We start from the raw sequence: 16,230 nt of genomic DNA on the forward strand, positions 1-16,230 counted from the left end.
AGTTCAGTTCAGTCGCTCAGTTGTGTCCGACTCTTTGCGACCCCATGAATGACAGCACGCCAGGCCTCCCTATCCATCACCGACTCCCGGAGTTCACTCAAACTCATGTCCATCGAGTCAGTGATGCCATCCATCCTCTGTCGTCCCCTTCTCCTCCAGCCCCCAATCCTTCCCAGCATCAGAGTCTTTTCCAGTGAGTCAGCTCGTCGCATGAGGTGGCCAAAGTATTAGGCTTATACAAAAACAGGTTGGTTCTTACAATTTTAAAAAGAGAAGAAAGGGAATTCCCTGGCGGTCCAGTGGTCAGTGGTCAGGACTTCACGCTTTCACTGATGAGGGTCCCGCTTCAATCCCTAGTCAGAGAGCTAGGATCCCCATCAGCAGTACTGGCAAAAAAGAAGAGAGAGAGAAGGAAAAAAAAACCAACAAAATAGAAAACTTGACAAAGGTTACAAATAAGTGAATAGAAGAAATAAATAAATACACAAAAACGTGCTCACCCTCTCAAACCAAGACAAACCTGTCATTTATTTGCCTAAGAGATTGGCAAATATGAAATTCACTTATTTATCTTTCGACCGTGGCATCACATGTGGGGGGATCTTAGTTCCCTGGGTTGGCAGGGTAGAGCCTCAACCACTGGGCTGCCAGGGAAGTCCTTTGAAATTGATTGGTAATATGCAGTGTTAGGGTGTAGAGAAAGAGGTTTTCAAAAGAAGATTGGGTGGGCAATTTGGCAACATCTGTGAAAATTCTGAATGCACAGACCCTTGACTCAGCTAGGGACACCTACAAATACACTCTCGCAAGCCCCTGAAAATCTGCATACAAGCTGACATCCTGCTCAGGCATTCGGTTCAGTTTACAATCTGAAGGAGCTCTTGGGATTGGTTGGTGTCTACACTCTATCAGTTGTTAAATATTTTAAACATAATTGGACTATCTCTTAGTGCTTCATTGCAAACTAGACACTAGACCCTTTTAATGCTTAGCACTAAAGAAACTTACATAAGTGAAAAAAGCAAATTGCAGAATATCATTATTGTTTGGATCAGGTACCAGGGGTCAGAACAGGGTGGGGATGGAGGGGACGAATGATTGAGCTGCCCTTCTTCACCTGGCAGCTAGGGATGATAATAAGGCATGCTTCTTAGGATGTTGTCAGCAATAAAGATAAAATATGTGAAGTATTTAACACTGCCTGGCATGCTATTTACAGTAACAGATTGTATTCTTATTAATGATTCTTACCATCTCATTTTCATGGATCATTTTGTTTGATAAATATTTATTGGGTCCCTTTGATGTGTGAGGCCCTGTACCAAGTGCATGAAGATTTAGTAACACACACACATTTTAGTAGGGGAAAAGTGAAAGAAGAAAGTGCTAGTCGCTCAGTCAGGTCCGATTCTTTGCGACCCCATGGTCTGTCCATGGGATTCTCCAGGACAGAGAATCCACTGGAGTGGATTGCCATTCTCTTTTCCAGGGATCTTCCTGACCCAGGGATTGAACCTGAGTGTCCTGCATTGCAGGCAGCTGCTTTACCATCTGAGCTACCAGGGAGGGTCTGGGGTTGGGGGTGGTGGTGTCAAAGGACAAGCACATTAACAGTCAAATAAACAAAATAATTAAAAATTGAGTGCTGTGGAAGAAAGAAAGGGTTGAGTTAGACCTGTGGTTCTCAACCAGGGGTCTTCCTGCCCACCCCAATTTCTGTCCCCTCTGGAGGACACTGGGAATGTCTGGAGTTGTTTTTTGTTTTTTTTTTTCCACAACCTAGGGGGAAGGTGTTATTGGCCGGATTGGTTAGCCACCAGGGAAGCCCCGTACAACCAAAACTTTTTGTTGTTCAGTTGCTAAGTTGTGTCTGCCTCTTTGCAACCCCATGGACTGCAGCATACCAAGCTTCCCTGTCCTTCACCATCTCCAGGAGCTTGCTCAAACTCATGTCCATTGAGTCGGTGATGCCATCCAACCTGTCACTCCCTCTCCTCCTGCCTTCAATCTTTCGCAGCATCAGGGTCTTTTCCAATGAGTTGGCTCTTCGTATCAGGTGGCAAAATATTGGAGCTTCAGCTTCAGCTTGAGTCCTTCCAATGATTATTCAGGATTGATTTCCTTTAGGATTGACTGGTTCAATCTCCTCACAGTCCAGGAAACTCTTAAAAGTCTTCTCCAGCACCACAGTTCAAAAGCATCAATTCTTTGGTACTCAGCCTTCTTTAACTCTCACATCTACACATGACTACTGGAAAAATCACAGTTTTGCCTCTATGGACCTTAACTCCCAGGGAAGCCCCCTACAATCAAGAGTTATCCAGCTCTGAACAGCAGTTGAGAACTCCTGAGCTAGATGGTGGCAGCAAGGGTAACTAAATTTAGATGAAGTGGTTACAGAAGACTCCTCTGAGAAGATGATATTTAGGCCAAACTTTGGGCTTCCCAGCTGGCGCTAGCGGTAAAGAGTCTGCCTGTCAATGCAGCAGACCTTGAGATGAGTGGGGAAGATCCCCTGGGCATGGCAACCCACTTGGAGAATCCCCATGGACAGAGGAGACTGGCGGGACAGAGGAGTCCATAAAGTTGCAAAGAGATGGACAGGACTGAAACGACTTACCGCACGTGCAGGCCACCCTTTGGTGAGAACCGTCAGATGTATAGCCAGTCCTGTGCGGCCATCCCAGGTAGAGTGGACTTGAAAACAACTGATAACAATGAAAACCCCCTTACATTTGTATGTAGTATACATACGCACATATGGAGAGTGAAATAGTCAATTAAGAGGTCTTTCCTATTTCACTTTGTATACTTTTCCTGCCTGTAGTTTTGAAAACAAGCTTCCTCCTCTTTTTGTTTTTGTAAAGAAAAAATGAGTGGTTTAAAAAAAGGACAAAATGCAGGTAGATTGGAAGGGAGCTTCTGGTAAAACTCCACGTAGAGAAGAGGCAGGTTTTAGAGTAGCCTCCATGTGTTCAGATGGCCCTTATATCATAATCTGTGGTCAGTTTCTGCCCTATACTGCCTTCTTTATCCACCAGACCTTCCACCAGACATGCCCGAGAATACTTGGTTTCAAGTCCGGGCTTTCCTGGCGACTGAGTGATAAAGTATCTGCCTATAATGCAGGAGACACTGGTTCCATCCCTGGGTCGGGAAGATCCCCTGGAGAGAAGGAAATGGCAACCCATTCCAGTATTCTTGTCTGGAAAATCCCATGGTCAGAGGGGCCTGGCGGGCCACAGTCTATAGGGTTAGACACCACTTAGCAATTAAACAACAATTTATGTCCAGTACTTTTTTTTATACCTTTTAGCTTTGTTATATTTGGATGTGCTATCTTGACTTTAGGGAAAAAATCATAATTACCTACCTTATTAAATGGGTATTAAATGAAGTCATATAAATTGTTTCATGAGGAACGCTGGGCTGGAAGAAGTACAAGCTGGAATCAAGATTGCCTGGAGAAATATCAATAACCTCAGATATGCAGATGACACCACCCTTAGGGCAGAAAGTGAAGAGGAACTACAAAGCCTCTTGATGAAAGTGAAAGAGGAGGGTGAAAAAGTTGGCTTAAAGCTCAACATTCAGAAAACTAGGATCATGGCATCTGGTTCCATCACTTCATGGGAAATAGATGGGAAAACAGTGGAAACAGTGTCAGACTATGTTTTTGGGCTCCAAAATCACTGCAGATGGTGATTGCAGCCATGAAATTAAAAGACGCTTACTCCTTGGAAGGAAAGTTATGACCAGCCTAGATAGCACATTAAAAAGCAGGAACATTACTTTGCTAACAAAGGTACGTCTAGTCAAGGCTATGGTTTTTTCCAGTGGTCATGTATGGATGTGAGAGTTGGACTGTGAAGAAAGCTGATGGTCGAAGAGTTGATACTTTTGAACTGTGGTGTTGGAGAAGACTCTTGAGAGTCCCTTGGACTGCAAGGAGATCCAGCCAGTCTATTCTAAAGGAGATCAGTCCTGGGTGTTCATTGGAAGGACTGATGCTAAAGCTGAAACTCCAAAACTTCGGCCACCTCATGTGAAGAGTTGACTCACTGGAAAAGACTCTGATGCTGGGAGGGATTGGGGGCAGGAGGAGAAGGGGACGACAGAGAAATAGATGGCTGGATGGCATCACCGACTCGATGGACATGAGTTTGCGGGAGTTGGTGATGGACAGGGAGGCCTGACGTGCTGAGATTCATGGGGTCTCAAGGAGTCGGACACGACTGAGTGACTGAACTGAACTGAAACTGTAAAGCACAATACTACACTTGGTCTTAGCCAAAAGGGCAGAGAAGCGATGGGGTCACAGAGTCAGACAGGACTGAGCGGTTGAACTGAACTGAAAGCACAATATAGAAACACGATGTTGAGAATAGAGAGGTTAAAAAGAAAAAGGAAAAGAAAAAAGTAAAAAAAGAGAGAGTAGGGAGGTTAAAGGCTGTACTCAGCAATGATCTTTTTTTCTTTGTCCTGATGAGTTCAAATCCCCTCTAGGTTAAAAAAAAAAAAAAAGAAAAAAGGAGGCCTGTGGCTACAGAGGTAAAAAGGGGGACTGGGAAGGGGAATGCAGGCTTGGAGAAAGGTGATTACTAACAGTAGCACAAATTAAGTATTCAGGTAACTGAGGGGAGGAGAGTTATCCTGATAAGGCTGATAAAATCACCACACTGATGGGTTGTGGGTCCTTGAAAAGATAATGGGTGGCTTCTCCTTGAGCAGCCCAAGACCCTCTGACCTGAGATGTGAAGAGATGATTATAGAACCCTTATGTGGAGCCCAGCAGTCTGTGTATTTTATTTAAAAAAAATCTGTAGTGAGGAGACACAAAAGGGATCCAGTGACTGTGAGTCATTCTTCCTCCACCTAAGACAGTGCTGGGTGGAATCAGGCTTAATAAATCCAATCACTTGATGGACCAAGTATCAAAATAATAACACAGAATGTATTGATACACTTTCCTGACTTATTTTGCCTTTCCAAGTTTCATTTTTGAGTTTTTGCCTTTGAAGAGTTTGCAGCTGTGAAAAGTAACTTAAGTCTGTGTCTTTTCTTGGCCTTGAGGCAGCCTGGGAAGATAAGACACCACATCGAACTATGTGTGCTTGGAGGGGGAAAAAATAATGATCAAAACGTGATCAGGTACCTCTTCTTCCTTCTCACTCTGGCAACTTTCCAATATAATTAATATTCATATGAAGTCAGCAATTAATATGTAGTCAATGTGAATCCACATTTTTCCCCCCAAACACGGGAAAGAATCTTAAAAGTCATTGGATCAGTTTTACAGAGAGGCCCTGCCTGATACATGAAGGGACTCACAGAGCCAGAACTGAAACTTGTTTTTCCAGCTTGAGAGAAGCAAATAAACAAAAATATCCTAAGCAATTGCTGGTTCCTCAAGCCCACTCTGTGGGGCTGTCTTCTTGGCCTGTGTCACGCAGACTCCAAGCATTTTCTTGCAGAATGCACCAAAATTTAAAATCTAAAGATAAGTTTGGGACAGGCTCTGGTGTGTGGGGGGCAAGCGGGGGTGTGCCGTTTATCACTCAGAAGGGTCCCCGGGTTCCTCTCGGGGGAGTCTTGCCAGCTTTAGTGACTGCTTCGATGTGATTCGCTCGAGCAAAAAGGTGAGCATTGCCCGGATCAAGCCGGACTTCCAGCGAGAGAGGAAAATTTGACTTTTCCCTCCTCCTCGCAGTTTCAAAGAGACTGTTAATCCTCTGCGCCGCTCCCTCGTTTCCCTGCAAAATTGGTTTCCTAGCTGTAAACTCCGTTCCCATCTCGGTTGCCTGCGAATCGCCGCCAGGAGCTAAGCTGACTTGGACGGAGAGGACACCTTTGTGCACAGAAGGAGAGCCCCCGCGTGGCCGAGCGGAGCCACGCGGAAGGAGACGTTTCGGGCGCGCCAGGGCGGGCGGCCGGGGGAGGGCGAGGCCCACCCGGAGGCAGCGTGTTTCGTGGAGCCGCTTCGAAAGCGGCCGAGGCGGTCGGGACGGCTTTCTAAGTCAGCAAACAAAGCGTCTCCGCAGTAACCGCCCGGCTCCGGGGGAAGCTCCTGCCACTCAGGCGGCGGAGGCGCCCGGCTCCTCCTCCCGCGCCCAGCTCCGGGTCCCCAACGGCCGCGAGCCGCCAATCCCGGCGACCGGCCGCCCTTCAAACGCCTAGAGCGCCGCGGCCCCGGAACGGGCGGCCCCTACCCGCCCCGCGTCGGTGCTGCGCGCGGGCGCAGCGGCGGATTCGCCTCCAGCCGGGCCGGGAAGAACCCGCAAGGGGCAGGGGAGCCTCCGGATTGGTGGTTTCCCCCCAGGCCTCGGTTCCCCTCTCGGCCGTTTCAGACGCGTGTTCTCTTAGGTGCCGCCTTTTTAGAGTGACGCTGTTTTCCTTGTTTATTCATCTTAAGTGCTGTAACTGAGGGAAAAAAAACACACAAGCTTTGTAAACTCTGGCCTTAAGTCACTCGGGGGGTGGGGTGGAGTGGGTGGGAGCCTTGTTTTGGGAGGGTGAGTGCGTGGGAGGCTGGCTTTAACTTTCAGTGTAATCCGACAACAGAGGCTCCAAAGTTTTAGTTAGTCATGGTTTGGCCGCCTTATTTTTTCTTGTGTTGAACCTTATTGCCACAGAACTTCTGCCGGTTCTTCATCGAGGTTACAAAACAAAGACAGTGCAGAGCACAAGCTGGAGGCAGACTCGGGCGCTGACGTCTCTACCGGGCTTATTTACGGTTTTGTTTTTTTTTTTTAATGATGGGGAAAGTCTTAGTGTGGCATGTGACAGTTCGTTGACTTCAAAACAACGGGACAGACACGCAAAAACTACACCCAGAGGAGAGGGCGGGGAGGGGGCTGCATTTCTTGAAATCAGCCTAAAGCATCTGGACTTTTAAAATGCGTAATTTCATCCAGGAACTCCTGCCGGAGCCCGCCTAACTTTCAACCAAAATAAACCAACAGGAACATGTGTTTACTTCATAGTTTCTTTTTGAAATACCGGGGCGTGGGGGAAAAGGGGTCCCCTAGCAGGATGTTAAGTCCTAAAAGTGGGCTGTTTACCGAAACAGACCAGGGGGTCCGGGGATGGGGTGTCAGGCCGAGTCTCAGGCGGGGCGGGCGCGCGTCCGGGCCATCCCCAGGCACCGACTTTTAAAGAGCATGTGAGCATGACAAGTGTCTGTCCGCAACATGTCAGATTTCGAAACTGCCTTGCAATCCAGTCCGGAACTCGCAGCTTTAGCCGGGGGCAACAGACTTTCGCCTAGGGTGTCTGGGTCTCATCCTCCCCCATCCCCCCACCCGCCCCCCACTGTTGCTTTGGGAGGAAGAGCCCCGGGAGGAGAAGGGTGCGTCGCTCCGCGCCCGCGCGTGTCAATGGCAGCCGCGCGTCCTGGAAGAAGTTGATTCTTTTCCCGAAGACTTTTCCTGTGCAGCCCCGCCCCTTGAATCAGCAGCGGCTGTCTACTCCTGCCGCCGGAGTCGCGACGGTGGAGTTGGGGCAACTGTCAAAATCGAAAGGGGAGGCTTTTTCTTCCCTGGGGTGGAGGAGGGAACGGCATTCCCCCCCCCACCCAATCTGTCGCAATTTCCTAACCAAACGCACCCTCGCCAGACCCTGGAAGAAGGGCCCAAGGGAGCAACTCAGGGCGCTTGGCTGGTGTTGCCGCCGCCAAGCGGGGATGCTGGCGGCGGGCGCGCGGCGGGGATAAGGGATCGCGTTCCTGGGCTCGGCCGTCCCCACGAGGGACCGGTGACAGCCGCCCCGGGGGCGCGGGGTGAGGCGGCCCGGCCAGGGCGCTCAGAGCGGTCCTCGGCGGCTGGAAGGTGCGGGGGAGGGGCGGAGGCGCGGCGGAGCGGGCGGGGGACGGGGCGGGCGGCTGGGGGCGGAGGCAGGACCTCCGGTACCTTCCCTCCTTGCCTCGCTCACTCTGACAGCGCCGAGGTGCGCCGAGCAGGAGCCGCGAACAAAGGAGCGGAGTGGGGAGGGGAGCGAGTTGGGCGAGGGAGCGTCCCCGGCCCGCTGCCAGAAGATCCCGGCGGGAGGAAGCCCGAGTGTCACTTGAATTCCGCCCGAGGAGCGGGCGCCTGGGATCCGAGCGCCGCAGTGTTTAGCAATAACGGCTGGAACGCTTCCTCCAAGTTACCGGAGAGTCGGCCGGGAAGGAGGACGACCGCTCGGCCCCTCCGTCCCCGTTCCTGGCCCCTCGAGACCCCCGCTGTCGCCTGGCGCTGGCCGGGGAGCTCCAGAATGAAAAGCAAGAAAGGTAAGGCTCGCGGGCGGCGCGCGCTCCGGGCGCGGGTCCCGGGGCAACGTGCTCGCCGGGCGGCGCGGGTGACTCGGTGGACTTTTCCGCCCCGGGGGGCTCGCAGGCCTGAGCCGCGGCCGTCCTCTTTGTGGAAGTTGCGTCTGGAACGGCCGTTGCTGTTTTCCTTCCAGACACAACACGAGGGGCTGTTGTGGGGAGACGGGCCTCTCCACGCTGCTGGCACGTTGTCAAGAAGCACGCTCCGCGCCTTGTTTGTGCGCCTCCAAGTTTCATTGTCTCCAAACCGACACCCCACGCTCCGCCGAGCCGCCGCGTGGCTTCTCGCGGGCGGGGGAGTGGGGTCCCGAGTCGGGGGATACCCCCGTCCCTCTTTCCTCCGTCGGGACCCGGGGTGGCCCGGCCCGCGGGGTCGCGGCGCTTTGTCTGAAAGTTGGGCTCCGGGGCGCCCCACTCGCTCCCGGCAGAGTCCGGGCACGACTTCTCCTGGGATGGGGCGTTTTCACCCCCGGAGGAACGCGACTCTGGACCCCAGATCGCCCCCGGGGGTCGGTCCCTTTGGAAAGTTAGACTTTCCATAATTCCTAGCCTCACAAAAGTTTTCCCACGATGAATCTGGGGCAAGAGGAAGAGTTAGGACTGAGGGCGTGCAGTGAGAACGAGTCCAAGTGTGACATGCAAAGAGCGAGCCTGTCATTGTTTCCACCAGGCCTTCTGGAAGCTTTACAACTGAAACTTGCCGTCAGTCTGGTTTAAAAACAAAATACACAGAAAGAAAGAAGAAGAAGAAAAAAAAAAACACCACCACCACGAAAGGTCAAAGAATGTTAACTCCCTTTTGAAGTTAACTTTTGAGTCCCGGGCAGGGAGGCACCCCGAACGTTCCGTCGTGGGCCGGAGCTGGCTTTTCTGTTGTGATTTATGTCGAGTGGTTCAAAACAGAAGTTAATCGCTGGGGGAAGCCAGCGCGGGGGGTGGGGGGGCGGCGGGGGTGTGCTGCGCATGCCCAGACTGGCTGCTGCTCCACGTTCTTCCAGACTCGTCCGGCGAATACGGCTCACAGACTCAAGTTAGAGCGGGGCAGTCCGGGACCCAGAGCGTGTGTCCTCGGCCACGTTTTCACTTTGGACTTACGTTCGATTGATCCCGGGCCGGTGACTCAAACACGCGGAGCTCCGCACCTCCCGCTTTGCGGGTGGGAGTCAAACTCAACGTCCCCCCAGCGGGGGAAGGGGGGGGAGTTGGTAGGTGAGGTTGGACCAAGTCCGCGTGTCCCTTCGCTCTGGGGGACTCAGAAGTTTGGATGTTGAACTGGACTGGGCGAGAAAACGCGCGGGGAGGGCACAGGGGGCTTCGGGGGCGGGGGTGTCGAGTCAGTTCGGAGAGGACTGACAGGCTCAGACCGTCCTCGGGAGGGAGGCGTTCCCTCCCTCGTGGTGAACTGCCGGGGATAAGCTGGGGGAAAGGGTGTTTCTGATGGGTGCCCCTAGGGGTGCGAGAGCAGGGCTTGGCTTGCCCCATTGTTCGGGTTCTGGCGGGGGCGGCAGTGGTGAGCCTCCCCGGCCACCCCCGGGCCCTCCCCCCGTGCCTCCCGTTCCGCTTCCCTCGAAGCCCCCCTCCCCCAGCCGGGGCGCAGCAGGAACCCACCGGTCCCTGGGGAATCTCCGGCGAGCGCTGCCCCGGGGCGCGCGGTCCTGCAGCCGCGAGCCGACTCATGGAAACAATGGAAGGTGACGTGTTGGAGGGGAAACTTCGCCGACTGGTTCAGAGCCCGTGCGGGGGAGCAGAGGCTGCCGAGGTGGCCGGGGTTTCTTTCCCTTTTTAGGTTTTCCTGGCAAATCCTCCGCTGGTGGGCAGGCCCCTCCGGACGTTGAGATTCACGGCCCGGTTTCTAGTTTCTTCTTGTAATCTGAAACTCCGAGGCCTGGGCGAGCTCTCTGGCTCGTGAGCTCGGAGGGGCGACTCCGGCGGGGGCCGAAGAACTGGCGGAACAAAAGCCTGCGGGCCGGCGGGGGCCGGGCTCCTCCCTCGGCTCGTTCCGCTCGGCCCTGCCTGCCCCCGCCCCGGCCTCCGGCCACCTGGGGGCCCCGCGCCCAGCGGCCTCCGCCGGGGCTCCGGAAGAGACCTGGCCCCGCCGGGCTCGCCGAGTCCGACTATTGTCTGTCTGTCTGTCTTACGAAAGTCTGTGAAACTCTTTTCAAGTTTTGTTGAAAATAAAAGCACTTTTAAAAAAGTCAATCGTGGAGCCAGGGAGTTGGTAAGACTGGTTAGTGATAAGTGTCCCGCCTTAGAAAACTGAGGATGCCAAAAAGATCTCCCCAAGTGATTTTCAAACGAGCAGAAGACTCGTTGAGGAAAATCCCCTAAATGTCTTTGCTCCCGGCTCCTGACGGGGTGGGCTCCTTGGATCTAGTGTCTGGGATGTTAAGTAGGGTTTCTGTCGCTTCTCCTGAGATATTAAGATCCGGAAACTTCTTAGGTTTGCTTTTTCTTAATAGTACACTTACAAGTTCCCTTTGGTTATTCTTATTCCGAGATCCCTTTGTAGCCTCTTCCAGATTTTTTTTTTTTTTTGAAGTCCAACTTCACAACCACTATCTCTGACCCTTCCCCGTGCTCTGCCGCTCCCTCCGTTCCTATTCGGGGTGGGAGGGAGGAGTGCTTTTTAGGCTTGTGGGATCCATAGACCATCTTGTGGCTTCCTAAACAACATTTCCTTGTATGTGGATGGAGTAAGAGGCTTGTGATCCCCACTTCCCGCCCAGCTCCCCCCACCCGCCATCGCCACATTTTTTAAAGCGTGAGCAGAGCAAGACGTTTGGAAACAAGTCGTAACCGGGAAAGCGTTCAAAAGCTCTTTTACAATAGGAAATGAGTAACGTGGAAAAGTCTTTTTGTTTTTCCAAGTTGAGCCACAATCCGGAGGGAGAGTTTTAATGGAAACAGCCCTGACAGCAGCAAACGTGGTTTGCTGTAGTGAAATACCAGCTGGGGCAGCCGAGGGACTGAAGTCTTAACTTCCTGTTTCTTCAGCTTTGTTAAGACGTCCGGAGGCCTGGCACTCATTGATTCGAGTGAGCTGATAGCAAAGTCACTGCAGTTTGGTATTGCTTAACTGGTGTCTACCTTCTGTCACTCGCCTGTTTTGAGAGTGACGGCTTCTTGTCAAACCAAGTAAGCAGATCAAAGGACACACTTTAGGGGTTTTTTGTTTCAAACTACTTGTGATTATAAGTTTACACTTGGGAATTCACTGTTCAATGTGCAGATTTTCACACTGTTTTTAAGAAGTTAAAAAGTTGGGGGGGGGCTGTGGGTTAGGGGGGTAGCAATAGCCTTAGGAAGAAGATCTGGCTTTTTTATCAGGGCGGTTGTAAAACAGGAACATTTATAATTTCTTAAGGATTTTTGGTCAATACTTCTTCACCCAAATTTTAACATGGGTTTTAAAAGGGTTTCATTTGCTCAACAGTGAAAGCACTTTCAGTTTTAAATGTGCCTCCTTTTTTTGAAACTTTTTTTTAAGCAGTTTAATGAAATCTTCTGGGGAAAGACATCAGATACATGGCAGTGGTTAAAATTTAGAATTTCAGGGACTTTTACTGATGGCTGTTTGTTCATGAAGCCTTGAGCTGAAGTGAATTTGCAAGATCATCCTCCTCTTTTGTTAGAACTTGCTTTACTTTGTCTTTGGAAGTTTCTGCGTTTTCTGCTGACGCTCCCTCCAGCACATTCTGCCCCCTGCCGTCCAAAACTGAAAATGTGTCAGCAAGTAGAGTTAGATTCAGTTCACTGGTGGGCTATCTCATCCATCAAATGCTTTAAAGGGAAGGGTTTGGGGGAAAATTCCTTTAAAAGCCATTGAATGGTTTATCACTCTGAGGAATATTCTGTTTTTATTTCCTACCAAGGTAAACTACTTGAGGTTCTGTCAACAACGTTAATGAGAATGCCTACCTTTACATTTCATGCTACTTTAATTTCTTTTACATAGAAATACTGGTTTTTAGAGCATACTGTAGTATGCTTCAAAAACAAGAATTCATTTCTTCAGTCAGAGTAGCCTTGTAGTTTTGAAAGGGGGAAAGTTAAACTTCAAAATTTTGGGAGTGTCTCTTGGTTAAGACTCCAAGCTTCCAATGCAGAGGGTTCAGGTTCTGTCCCTTCTCGGGGAACTAAGATCCCATATGCCTCGAGGCAAAGCCAGGGGGAAAAAAGTCTAAGTTATCTTTAAATGTCTAAAAGGGCCAAGTTTGAATTTTTGTGGCACCCAGTCTGTGTGTGATTTAAATATTCTCTATAGTGTGTGAATTTTTTAAATTTCTGGTAGGATTAAAGTGCTTGTAAACAAGAGTTTCCTTTGGGAGTTGCATATTCAAGTTTTCTTTGTCATGTAATGATTTAAAGCTGAATCCTGCTTATTGATATGTAGTATTCTAGGTTCAGATTAAGCTGGCAATTGAAATTTTGCTCAGTATTAGGCATCTTTTGAGGTCTTACATAAGTACTAAAAGTAGAAAAAGCTTCTTATGCAATGAAACTGAAAGCATCAGTGGTTGTTTGTATTTAGTAAAAAGTGACTAGTGCTGTCCATTAAAAGTAGGTGTCTAGTTTTGAATAAAAGGAAGTAGCAGTGAAAAGGAAAAGGAACTGGCAGAAGATTCTGGCATGCATTTTATCTTTCGAATACTAACTGGGTTAAGAGTGTAATTTTCCTTCCTTATATCAGTGGAAAAAAATCTTCCATTTTATTTCAAAACCTTCAGTGGAAGAGGGAGGAAGAACAGTGCTTGAAACAGGCATTAAGATACTGGCTGGCTTGTTTTTCCCAGTTAGCAATGACCTCACCGAGGAGGTTGTCAGACACATCCCGTCTGCTGTGCCACCTTTCCTGTTTCACACATGGCACGCTATTCGCCTTGGGTGCAGCTTTGTCTCGTTTGTTGGATTAGACTTTTTTGAGCTTCATTCAAAAGGAATGTGAGTCACTGAGTCCTATAGGAAAGTGGGTACAAAAGGGAATCTGACCGTGGGCTGGGGATCTGGAATACGCTGCGAGTCGAATTACCCTGCAGATTTCAGACGAGCTCTGGTGTTTCAGGACAAAGAAACACCGGTGCTTCCCTGGGCTGTCAGAAGTTGAGAAAATGCGGTTGTGCTGAGTGTTTAAAAGAGGTGAGCTTTTCAGTGGGTGCTCTGCTGATAAAAGCAGCTGATAGCTGGCCTCTGTCCTGTCCTAGGTGTTGTGGCCGCGTCTGGCAGTGACACTGAAGATGATGACAGCATGGACAGTCCCCTGGACCTCTCCTCTTCTGCTGGCTCAGGCAAGAGAAGGCGGAGGGGCAACCTGCCCAAGGAATCCGTTCAGATTCTCCGTGATTGGCTGTATGAACACCGATACAATGCCTACCCCTCAGAGCAAGAAAAAGCGTTACTGTCCCAGCAAACACACTTATCTACACTACAGGTAAGGAGAAGGCATTCCCAGGGGTGGTGGGTTCCCCGCCCCCCCCCGGAATCACTTTACAACATTCCTATATAGCAAGTCATAAACTGCCTCCTCACTCAAAGTGGGGGGGAGGCATATCTTTTTCTTGTAAAGTTTATAGTGCTAACAGCTAATAACTGTTAGCTATCTAGAGAAACAGAAACACTTGACAGTCATCTGTCAAACAGCATTTCCTTTAACGCCTAAAAGAGCCTTCCTTTATGCACCAAACATAAAAAGGAGGTTAAATCTTACTCTATTGCCCAGGAAACTGGTTTGATATTTAAACAAGGACAGACTTAAGTGAGGTAATTCATGTCCTGTCTGTTGACATAGTCATTTGAACTGGGAAAAAAATCATTAACTGGGAGGAGTGGTTCTTTTCATACAGGAAGGTTTTCCTGTAGTTGATTAACTTCAATGCTGGGCAGTAGATAATAGGTTAATATGGGGAGAGTTAAAAGGTAAACTTCCCTCTCTAAAATCATTTTCAGACATTTGAGAACATGTACCTTTTTTTTTCTTTTTTTTGGTCCTGAAAGGGTTTAAGGATGATGAGAAGCCAAAAGGGGAATTTGTATTAGAAAAGGAGGTGATTTATGACAGGAAGCACCTCTCCTTTCTTGGCTGGGCTCAAAATACCTTGAAATAAATTTGTAGGTTCCTATAAGCCTTTTCATGCCATCTTTAATGCAAAGAGAAAGACCAGTTAGGCGTCCCCCAAGAAGGTTCTTTCTGGGTAAAAGTATCCGCCTGCCAATGCAGGTGACTCGGGTTTGATCCTTGGAGGAGGAAATGGCAACCCACTCCAGAAGAATTCCATGGACAGAGGAGCCTGGTGGGCTACAGTCCATGGGGTCACAGAGAGTTGGACACTACTGAGTGATTCAGCAACAAGAAGGAGGAGGTTCTCAGGTGTGTTGGCAGAGTGTTAACATGTCTAAAACATCCCTGTACAATTTCAGGTCTGTAACTGGTTTATCAACGCCCGGCGCAGGCTCCTCCCCGACATGCTGAGAAAAGATGGCAAAGATCCAAATCGGTTCACAATTTCCCGCCGTGGAGCCAAGATGACTGAAGCCAGCTCTGTGGAGTCAGCAGTGAGCATTAGGAACCTCATGCCAGCTCTGGAGGAGAGCCCGTTTCACTCCTGTACAGCTGGGCCCAACCCAGCCCTGGGGAGGCCACTGTCTCCTAAGCCGTCCTCCCCAGGATCCATTTTGGCTCGTCCATCAGTGATCTGTCATACCACCGTGACTGCGTTAAAAGATGTGCCTTTCTCTCTCTGCCAGTCAGTTGGTGTGGGACAAAACACAGATATACAGCAGATGGCAAACAGCAGCTTTACAGACACCTCCCTCATGTACGCAGAGGACTCCTGTAAATCTGGACCAAGTGCAAACACACAGAGTGGTCTTTTCAACACTCCTCCCCCTACTCCACCGGACCTCAACCAAGATTTCAGTGGATTTCAGCTTCTGGTAGATGTTGCACTCAAACAGGCTGCAGAGATGGAGCTTCAGGCAAAACTTATGGCTTAACCCCCCTTTTTTTTCCCCAAGCAAAACAGTTTAAAAAAAAAAATGTTATGATTGCTGGGATGATAGCAAAAGATGAATTTGCATTATTTTATATATATTTTTTATTAATATTTGCACATGGGATTGCTAAAATGAAGCTTCCTGTTACTGAAACGTCGTCAATGGAATAGTCATTCCAAGAACTATAAACTCAGAGCTACTGTAGAAACAAAGGGTTTTCTTTTTTTAATGTTTCTTGGTAGATTATTCATAATGTGAGATGGTTCCCAAGATCATGTGATTTTTTTTTTTTCCCCTTTCCCTTCCCTTTTTTTTTCGTTGGTGTTTTTTTCAGACTGTGCAATACTTAGAGAACCTATAGCATCTTCTCATTCCCATGTGGAACAGGATGCCCACATACTGTCTAATTAATAAATTTTCAATTGTTTTTTCAAACAAGTATGAATCTAGTTGATTGATGGATTTTTTTCATGACATAATAAAGTATTTTCTTTAAAAATTCCTGTAATACAGAGTATTTTGTTGAGGGAGGCACTTCTTAAATATGAGTAGGAATATAGCACCCCAGTGAGCAGGAAGTTGGGGGTAGGGTGGAGTGTGAGTTGGGGGGGTGTCACTAACTCTTTGAACAACTGTGGACAAGCCAGTCTGTATAAACAGGATGTGTGATATTTACTCTTGATAGGAGGCATAGCAGGCCCTTAAATCTTTACTTAAAACTGCATGACAAATTGAAATGAATCATTTCCATCAGTGTTTAGCTAACCAAAAACCCCTTGGTGGTCTAGACTGCATATTTTAAGCTGTGACCCATGTTGAAAAGGAAAGTCTCGAAGCACCAGATTGCGGCCTAAGTTTTCAGAAGTAAACAACAACCCAAGTAGTTCTTAGTATTGCCTCTGTTACGTTGCCTTCTAAAATAATTTTTGTTCAGT

The 16,230-nt window shown here is 49.1% G+C and overlaps 1 protein-coding gene across 4 annotated transcripts; it reads left to right on the forward strand.

Moving 5' to 3' along the window:
* The first annotated feature begins 7,908 nt into the window (after positions 1-7,908).
* Positions 7,909-15,794, forward strand: TGIF1 (TGFB induced factor homeobox 1). 4 transcript variants are annotated; one of them, XM_055417155.2, is made up of 3 exons: positions 7,909-8,266; positions 13,507-13,733; positions 14,720-15,794. In XM_055417155.2, exons 1-3 carry the CDS (start codon positions 8,251-8,253, stop codon positions 15,293-15,295), a joined length of 819 nt encoding a protein of 272 aa, XP_055273130.1. In that variant the 5' UTR covers positions 7,909-8,250; the 3' UTR covers positions 15,296-15,794. The 4 variants fall into 4 exon arrangements, with proteins under 4 accessions (XP_055273130.1, XP_055273131.1, XP_055273133.1 ...); XM_055417156.2 differs by lacking the exon at positions 7,909-8,266 and adding an exon at positions 9,380-9,510; XM_055417158.2 differs by lacking the exon at positions 7,909-8,266 and adding an exon at positions 9,438-9,461.
* Positions 15,795-16,230: the final 436 nt, after the last annotated feature.

The sequence above is a fragment of the Moschus berezovskii genome, chromosome 28 (assembly GCF_049115385.1).
Source record: "Moschus berezovskii isolate FMDL1 chromosome 28, NW_MosBer_1.0, whole genome shotgun sequence".
Classification (NCBI taxonomy): domain Eukaryota; kingdom Metazoa; phylum Chordata; class Mammalia; order Artiodactyla; family Moschidae; genus Moschus; species Moschus berezovskii.